The sequence below is a fragment of the Myzus persicae genome, unplaced genomic scaffold (genome assembly GCF_001856785.1).
Source record: "Myzus persicae strain clone G006 unplaced genomic scaffold, MPER_G0061.0, whole genome shotgun sequence".
Classification (NCBI taxonomy): Eukaryota; Metazoa; Arthropoda; class Insecta; order Hemiptera; family Aphididae; genus Myzus; species Myzus persicae.
Window position 1 is genome coordinate 328483 of NW_019103222.1, and position 9538 is coordinate 338020.

Below are 9538 nucleotides of genomic sequence, written 5' to 3' on the forward strand. Positions count from 1 at the left end.
CCTGCCTCCCCCCCCCCCCTTCAACCTGTCCAACGAATAAATAACAATTTCCCTCTCAATATTGTGAAAATAATAATAATGTTATTCTGCTGCAGGAATCGTTTCTGTTGGTCATCGGCGCGGCACTGTTCATCGCCGTCGGCTGTCTGGTGTTGACAGCCGTGGACAGCGTGCCCGGGAACCTGGTTGTCAACGCGCTCGTGCTGGGCACCCTGTCCATAGTGACGGGCATGGTGTTCGTGCTGGACACGTGTCTGTCGAACAGGCGGAACGACAAGGAGTCGCACCTGTTGCCGAAGAACACTCGGTACGGCGATATTGCGCGCACTAGGGCCGCCGTCGACGGCGCGGTGCACGCGAACGGGACGAACGGAGTGCACGCGAACGGGACGAACGGAGTGCACGCAAACGGGACGAACGGAGTGCACGCGAACGGGACGAACGGAGTGCACGTCAATGGGACGAACGGCATGCTGAAGCGGGAGACGGCGGTGGAGAACAAGCAGAAAAACGGCTTGCTGCGGACGGCCGCAAACGGCCGGACGGTGGAGACCAAGAACGAGAGCGTTCAGACGACGACAAGCAGGAACCGCGGGCGACCAGACGAAGACGCCGACGACGACGTCGACGGGGCGGCCACACTTCAGTATGGTCGCAGGTACTTGGACGACCGCGGGTTCGACGTGGGACACGGACACAGGCACGCCGAGTGGTACGACACGGACATGGACTTGCCCAAAATGAAGAAACTCGAGATCAACGTGCCAGCCGAGGAATCTCCGGATTACCGTCGCAGGTATAAAATATGGTGTACGCGTACTAACAGACGCGTTCTCAAGCCGAACGAAGGGGAATTCGCTATCCCCCCCCCCACATAACGAATGTATGAAATTACTCTAGTTTCCAACAAAATTAAAATGATCAAAACATTTAATTTATAGGTTCACCCCCTCTCCCTTGCAAACTATCTAGGAATGTCCCTGCCTACTTACTTGTAGGGGTGAATTGAAATTGATAACAAAAATGGGGTTTAAATTGCGCCTGTTTTTACAACGTCTTATTAATTAGTTATTGCATTGTACGAGTCAAACTGTCGATATTATAACCTCGCAAGATTACAAAACCTTTAAAGGGTTTTAGTAAGGCAGTTTTAGGAGATTTTAATGAATAAATAACAATAGGTAATTAAACAGTTCTTACAAGAAGTACCCTATGCAGTCATAAATAAAATATAACTACATTTTGGTTGGATTTATATAACTAAATCTCCGATCAATGAGTCTCTTTTTTTATTGATGAATTAGCTCCATTTTTTTTTCGTTATTGATGCAATCAAACAAAAAAATAAAATTAACAAGGTTTATAATTTAATTGTTTATGCAATTTTATAAAAAATGTTTTTAAAAATTATTTTTGGTTTTAGATTTGTAAACGTTAAGAGCAGTGTTAAACTACAATCCCCTAGCATTACGAGCACTGTGCACAATCAACAGGAAAGTCCAAAGGAGGAAAATGAGCATGAAGTGAAAAATGCTAGAGTACCGTATGTTTTTTCAGAAAAAAAGAGACCAACTAGACCTACCGATCTACCCTTGAAATCCCCCGTGGAGAGAGTGAATGATTCGTTACAAAAATCAGTGAAAAGTAGATTTTACTTTGGGGCGAACACGGAAGAGCCTAAATCGCCAAATGATCCAGGCTATGTGCTGCACACAGCGTCAAGATGGGAAGAACAACCTGCAGCAGCCGTGCCACAAAATGGATACAAAAACTTTAAAAGAAGTCAAGTATAATCCATGTAAATAAACTGTATTAATTTATAAACAAATTTCAATAATTTTGTAGACTAGACTAATATGTAATTCAAATTATAGTTTTAAAAATTTTCTTTCAGGATCTTTGGGAGAATTTTCTTCTTCAAGTACGTGTTGGGTTGGATCAAATGATTCCTTATCGTATTCTTTAGTACCCAAAATATTTGTACCTCTAATTCTGACAACGGTAGCTTTTTCGACTCCTAGCATCCTAGCATATTGAAAAGCTAAAAAAAAAAAATTATATCTATCATATCTCAAACAATGATGATAATATGATAAACATACCAGGTGAGAGCTTGGCTTCATCTTCTGGAATTAATCCTTCGGATTCCACCCAATCAAGGCGCCCTTGCTTCACTTGGTACAAGACAGAACCAAATGTCACCAAACTTATAAAGAAATATGCCTTTGAGAGTAATGCTCTTTTAGCCTCAGCTTCTTCAATACTCATTGGTTTCATGAATCTTCTGAAGAACCTGCGCACAAAATGGAATTTATCTGTAAAAATTAGACATAACATATTAGTAGATACATTATTAATAGATACTTAGAAAATTTAATTAAAATATTTTAAAATAACCGTCAAAGGTATTTTAAAAATTAGATTTCATACATTATGTAAATTAAAGGCAATATGGGGCAGCAAAATAATAAATATTACACAAAAAACTAATATAATATTTATTAGTTTATTGTCTATATTTAATGCAAATGCACAATTAAATTATTAAAACAATTTCTTAAATTTAAATTGTTCTTATTAAAATATACAACTAAAATAAAATATTTTTAATAAGATTAGTATTGACCGTTAAATATATAGTTGCTAGTTGTTTACTATAGTGTGTAGATAACTCAGTATTATTCGAGTAGTCTTTTAATATTTATGACATGTACACTGTAACTATACATTAAGTAGTTGAAATCAAACTATAATAATTTAAATTATAGCTCTTAGTTCTTAATAATAAGCTTTCCATTCAATTATTTGCTAAATTTCAATCTATGAAAAAATTATTGTAATCTATGATAAGTATTAATTACTTATTTGTGAATATTATAATAAATAATTAAGTAAGATTTATATTGAACGTATTATGTTTTTTATAAATTTATTATTAAACTACAATTTGTATTTCGAATATGAAAAAATATAAAAATAATTCTGATTTTCATGGACAAAAATTATTATGCTAGGTACACAAATATTCATGTGTGATAATACTGTAATATTATATTGTCTCAAAATAAATTATTTATAGAGCATAATATATTTGTAAAATGTTCAAAAATTTAATTTATAAATTTATTATTGTTAAACTTAATACTTAATTTGCCGTCATCATCAATATGAAAATTTCATTAACAGTTTTTGGTAGATGGATCAACAATTAGCTAAGTACTGTAATAATTTCTAAAGGGAGAAATAATTTCAAAAACCAAGCTGCCAAAACCTGGAATCGAACTCAATTCTCTTACTTCCTGGGTGATTGCTCTACCACTGAGCTACTAGATCACACAGATTTTTAAAAAATATACATTACCAAATATCTTAAAAAAGTATGTATCTAAATGAAATTTGATGAACACGGTACTAAATGTATTTGTACTAAATACTTTATAGCCACATATTGGTATGATAATTTAGTTTTCAATTTTTTTTTTATCAGCACCTAAGTACAGCGCCGTACTTAAATTGTTGGCCCTGGGTCAACCATAATTTTACGCCTCCCCCCCCCCACTAAAAAATAGATCCACTTTTTTATTTTTCTTAACACATTTTTAGTTATAATTCATCATGGTTGTCTATCTACAACCGTGATTATGTTAAAATAATATTAATTATATTCTATGCTAGCACTTCTCCGTTATCGTTGCACTGCTAAGTTCAGAAGGGTCTACAAATTCTTTCCAAAAAAAAAATATTTATTGATACAATACTACACCGGGTAACAGCGGTGCTCTACCGCCCCCTAAATACACCAATATTTGGCCACCTGGTGCAAATGTTCCCATTGCACCCCCTTAAATACGGCCCTGCCTAAGTAATATAAAAAGAAACTATGAAAATATTGCGATATGGCTAACAAAGATTTCAATCTATGTTTTTCCAATTACGTTACATGTTTTAGCAACTAAAAATAATTCATTGTAACCGTGTATGCATCCAGAAAATTGCTATATGTTAAAACTATTTTAATTAAATACTTGAATGTAGGTTTATATTTATAATAAATTACAGTAGGTACATCAAATAATTATACATGGTTACTTACATCCAAACATTTTGATGGACTTTGGTTCTACCTATTTGCCAAACCACATTTACAGTAATTAAATGACATAAATTGTAATATATTTTAAGAAGTTTCTACTAAAACGTAAAAGAAACAAAAGGTTTAAGTGTGGTTAACTCATTAACTGGCTAAGTGGACAATAGCTTACAAAAAAAACTAAAATACTTATTTTTCAAATTTTTAATAAGTATTTACTATTTAGTATTATCACTTATCAGCTATTGCCAGCTTATCTCATAAGCATATCATAAGCGCGGTTTAATATCTATGGTCCTGGTCCAGTTCGCTGATAACATAAATTGATAAGACATCACCGTGCAAAATGCAAATGCCAAATGGGACAGGTATCCAGACGGCAGACACTCAGTAGCCACTGGCAAGTATCTATGGTGTACGATGGAGATTGCGAGTGTCTGAATTACCGAGTGGGAAGGCCATTCGTCCCGGATTCCCCGGGTCGTTACCGGTTTAGGAATCCGTGTCCCGGCGTCCCGACAAAGGTTCTCGGGACACCGATTTGTACCGGTTTAGGACTTTTGCATAGTAAGGTCCCGGAAATTAAAATCGTTTTATAATTTTATCGTTATACTCACTCGGTTATCGATTTTATTTTGAACGAATCCTAATGACCTGAACGTAAATTATTTCGAGAACGATCGTCGGAATGTACGACAATCACAGTTATAATCAGTTTCTAATTTTAACCAACCTGCTGCCTTTAACCACATTAATTTTCGATCAGGAATTTTGAGTGCTATGATCACGAAAAATAATATTATTTATGTGCATTTAACAGAATGGATAGTTTATAGTCTGTACAGTAATTTGCTGACGATACAAGTAAGTATGCTAGTGCGAAATATTTTACATTGTTGACTTTTTATCCAGTTCGTCATTTGACGCAGTGACTATGCTGCCCAAAAGACTTGGTCAGTTTTAACACAAAATTGCACGACGATTTCCCATTATTATTAAAAATTTATTTGTTTTCATTTTTTACAAATTGTTGTGTCCCGGATTCCTTAAAATTAAATCTGGCCACCCTAGCCAACATATAATTGCTGCTGCATTGTATCCATCATCCATGGCCAACTACTGACAGCACCATGCATACTTTTAGAAGGAATTTGTTGCCAAATCTTCTGCAGTCACCAACAAATTTGAAAATGGCAAACTACACAGCTTTCAATGCTGTAGTTAAGATATTTTTCAGTACTGTCTCACCGATAGTGATGGTAATTGTGTCTATATTATATGAAAATTGTTTTATTCATGTAATAGGCATCAGTGCTAGACTTTAATACATAATACATTTTAGATAATTTTTTTATTTACTGTGATATGCAGAATGAGCTACTTAAAATGAGTCATGAAAACAATTCAATCAAAATTTATTTAATTGCTTTGGTGTCAGTGGGACATACTGACTTTTTATTCTATCAACCTATAAATCAAATGTGAAATTGAGTTCTTTAATTGATATATTTATTATTAATTTATGACTAGGAATACAAAACTTAATGTTAGTCTGCTGCCAGCTTACTTATTCCAGTAGTTTTGGAAAACAATATAATTAAAGTCCATGCCGATGTGATCTTTAACTTTGTAACCGTGAATATGGGTAATCAGCTACTTAACATCCATTGTATGATTTGATATTTTGCAAGTTATCTTCTTTATTTAAAAAATATTATTTACTTTAAAAATGTCATGGTATATTAAACCAATACATTTAATTTTCGTAGTCTATTCAATAGAATATGTTTTAATGTAAGCCAAATGGATGCCTATCAATGTGTTGTTAATTTTATGAAGATTAATTTGTTTCCAAAACTTGTACTACAAACAATGTTAACCGATATGAGATTACATTAAAAGGGATACATTATTGTCTCTGGGTACTGAAAACACAAGTGTTGTGTGATACCAGTTTCGTCATAACCAGATGAGCCATTTATTATTATCTTATGTTATAATATATTTGTATATTGTATATTATTTTCAATGTATGAATTATATAGGTCGCATAAACATAGTAAAATCTCTTATTTCATGAACTAGATATCCTTGTCGGTGGTGAATTCCTATGTGTAATTATTATAAAAAAATTTTTTTTTGCATTATTTATGAATAAATTATATTATATCATAATAAAAACTATACTGATTGTGTGTTATGTATGTAATGCAGGTAGTATTGTGCATGTAGTTTGTATGATATTTGGTGTGTTTTTTGTAAGACGTACCAAGACCACCACTTCATACAACAGTGATTTAGAAAAGTATAGTTTATTATAAAGATATAATATAATTTATTGCTAAATAACACGAGGAAAAGTTGTTTTATAATAATCACACAATAATAGTTTACGTATTATACTCATGACATGGATATCCTATAATAGTATACTGTATTTTTGTCAAAGTTTAAGATCTGGAAGAATTTCATTATTTGTTCATGAAATTAGTGATTCCACAATGTGGTGCAACAATTGTGTTTTAAGTTACATACTTACAGTTCAGTTTCAGTACCCATATACATTTTCAAATATGTACTTTGCTTACATTTTATAGTATTATGTTGAAAAATGAATATTATGAACCATCTACGGACCATACATCATAATGTGCATGCATTAAAATGTTTGAAAATGTCAATGTGCTTACCACTTTTGCCAGCTGACAAAATGGAATATAAACTTCAACTTATTAAATCCTTTGCTACTAATCATGATGTGCAAATTAATGATTTTTTAATTACTTATAAATGTAAATATTAGTAAAAATATTATTTACAACTAAGAATTATAAAAAAGTAGTATATTATATATTATTTGTATTCAAATATAATTGGTTTGTGTTTTTTTAGAAATTGGTTACAGAATATTGAAACAAACATTGTGTCAGTAAATGGGTTGCCAAAAAGAACAAACAATAAAGTGGAGAGTGTTCACAATTCATTAAGACATACATTTTCTGTTACACATCCAAATTTTTGGGTTTTTCTTAGTAAGTTTATGTTCCTTATATTGAAATGAATGGATAGGTTAGGTATTCATAATTCAGTTGATATAATGAATATATAGATATCACTCAATACAGTATTGCTAATTCCCCCTACACAAGCACAGCGAATCCAAATTACATGCAGAAAAAAATTATAAATTGGAAAGTCTAAATTGCACTTGGATTTCCACTGAAAGCTTTTGTTACATTACAATGAAATATATAATTTTATGGAACGTGACACTGTGAATATTAAATTTAAATATTGTAGTTTATAATTATTACATTATTCTAAAATAGGTATTAAACCAGAAAGTCCTTATGACATTTACGGTGCATGTTTCAATGCAGATATGTATGTCAAAAAGATACTTAAGGTAAAAAAAAAAGTTAAATTTATTGTACATTTTATTTCTCATTTAAGTAGTTCTTATGATTCTTCAAAAATTGTATTTGACAACGAAAACAATTTCGTGTTAAAAATTATGCTCGATTAACTATACAATTATTATAATTTCAGTTAATTTAACTATTTTTAATTGTATGCTCGCATATAACTTGAAAATGCTTCTTTTGAAAAACAAATAGTGCTTAACTGTTTAAATATATCTTTGAAATCTAGACCTCTTAGTTTGAATTTCAGTTGATCAATATGAAATGTTTTATGTCTATTAAATATATTTGTTCATAATATTATGTAAGAGTCAAATTTAAAACAAGTAATAGATCACAAAAGAGAAGTACATTAAGATATTTAATCTTTACAATTGGAAAAGTAAGATATAAAATATATTACTCTAAATGATTTATAATTAGTATTATACTAAGAGCATAGTTTTACTGAAATTTCCCTTCATGTTCTAGATTACTGGTAAAGAATTAACTAAATCGTCTAAATCTGTTAATCTTTTTCTTCAACTTGATGAGCCGGTTCTATCATTATGCAAAAAGTTGTTGTTGCTCTCATAATCGCCTGATAGAGTCATTGCATGTTCTTAAATTGCAAGTTGATGATATAAATCAAGTAAATTTAATTATGATTCTTATTGTTTTTAATTTTATTACTCAAATATGTAATATTATATATATTTTGATTCTAATACCGTTGACTAGATATTTCAAAAATATAATAAAGTATAGACAAGTATAAAGATGTCACAATATAAATATGTCAATATATAATGTCACATAAAAAAAATATTCTCATTTGATATCATAATATCTTACTAATGGAAGAAATAAGACTTTGTTCCTTTACCCCGTTGTATCCATATTTGAACAATTTTCAACCTTTCGGGTATATGTAAATATGTCATCTTCAGAGTTATTAAACTATTTAAAACCTTGGATTATAATGTCAAGTCTTAAGACAAGCAAATTGAAGCAATTCCAAATGCTATTAAAATAATAATAACATACACATTTTATAGTGTACCGACATGTAATTTATATTTAATTATTTTCATTGAATATGATTGTATATGTATTGAAACTAACAATATAGGTACAAATATATTATGAGGAAATATCATGAATCTATTATAGGCATTATAGAATAATAGCTTAAAATCTAAAAACAAAAAATATACTTACTTACCCAATGCAATCAAAATTAATACTTAAAATATTAATTATTAATTTCAGGCTCCACAGTAGGTATATTCAAAGAAAATATTTGTCTTGGAATTTTATAAACTAGTTTGTATAGTCGGTAGGTCTGGTAATTGTGATGCATTATGCACAATGCACTGTATCTATACCTTTATGTTAACTCTAAATATTAGCAATTACATTTATTTGTAATAACATTTTTATTTAATAGTTCATGAAAAAATATGCTTGAACTCCTAATAGTTAAACCCCATTTTAATCAATAAACAAATAAAAAATTAAAATAATAGGTGCTTTATATATTGTTGTAATTAAAATTTAAAATTATTTAAAATTTTAAAATTTTTGTTATTGTTATATCAGTATATCACATTTCATTATCTCGATGAACAAACAGCAAACATGAAACTCTGTCATAAAAATGTGTATTATTTTATGTATCTTAGGTTTTAATCATTTTGACGTAGTATAAATTATAATATAGACCGTGGCGTTTGTCGAAATATTTGTAAAGACGGGCAATCGATTAAGGATTCTAAAATTTCAGTTAGCAAAGCATACATGAACAAGAAACATAGTGCGATTTTTCATAATAAATCACAATATATTCAGACTTTAGTTCAGTTTAGGTATTTTATTTGTTCCGCAGTGCACACACAATATCACGGATTCCGCCTAGACCCGAAAAAGTCGATGTTCAAGGTAACTAAGTTTGTCTTCATACTATTTTGGGGCTTAAATTTACTTTTTATACTTCAAATAAGTATTTAATTTCATGAAAAATATGACATACATAAATACAAAAATA

The 9538-nt window shown here is 30.9% G+C and overlaps 2 protein-coding genes and 1 long non-coding RNA gene across 6 annotated transcripts in view; 2 read left to right on the forward strand and 1 right to left on the reverse strand.

The window, feature by feature from the left end:
* The window catches only part of LOC111034017, a 15333-nt gene extending 13331 nt beyond the window's left edge, over positions 1–2002 (forward strand). For 2 of the 3 annotated variants that reach the window (XM_022315029.1, XM_022315032.1), the window contains 3 exons: positions 96–796; positions 1424–1798; positions 1895–2002. In XM_022315029.1, coding sequence (XP_022170721.1) covers positions 96–796; positions 1424–1793 — 1071 coding nt within the window. In that variant the 3' untranslated portion in view covers positions 1794–1798; positions 1895–2002. Of the gene's footprint in view, positions 1–95; positions 797–1423; positions 1799–1874 lie in introns of all 3 variants that reach the window. The other variant, XM_022315031.1, reaches the window with a different exon arrangement.
* LOC111034018 lies at positions 1856–4301 on the reverse strand. Of its 2 annotated transcripts, XM_022315034.1 has the most exons (3): positions 4094–4301; positions 2103–2315; positions 1856–2041 (listed from the first exon to the last, which is right to left on the reverse strand). In XM_022315034.1, exons 1-3 carry the CDS (start codon positions 4101–4103, stop codon positions 1869–1871), a joined length of 396 nt encoding a protein of 131 aa, XP_022170726.1. In that variant the 5' UTR covers positions 4104–4301; the 3' UTR covers positions 1856–1868. The 2 variants fall into 2 exon arrangements, with proteins under 2 accessions (XP_022170726.1, XP_022170725.1); XM_022315033.1 differs by lacking the exon at positions 4094–4301 and having other exon boundaries at positions 2103–2433.
* A 102-nt stretch (positions 4302–4403) lies between these two features.
* LOC111034019 lies at positions 4404–8208 on the forward strand. The gene is made up of 3 exons (XR_002604485.1): positions 4404–6882; positions 6983–7894; positions 7984–8208. It is a non-coding gene; the product is annotated as an uncharacterized LOC111034019 (long non-coding RNA).
* The last annotated feature ends 1330 nt before the right edge of the window (positions 8209–9538 follow it).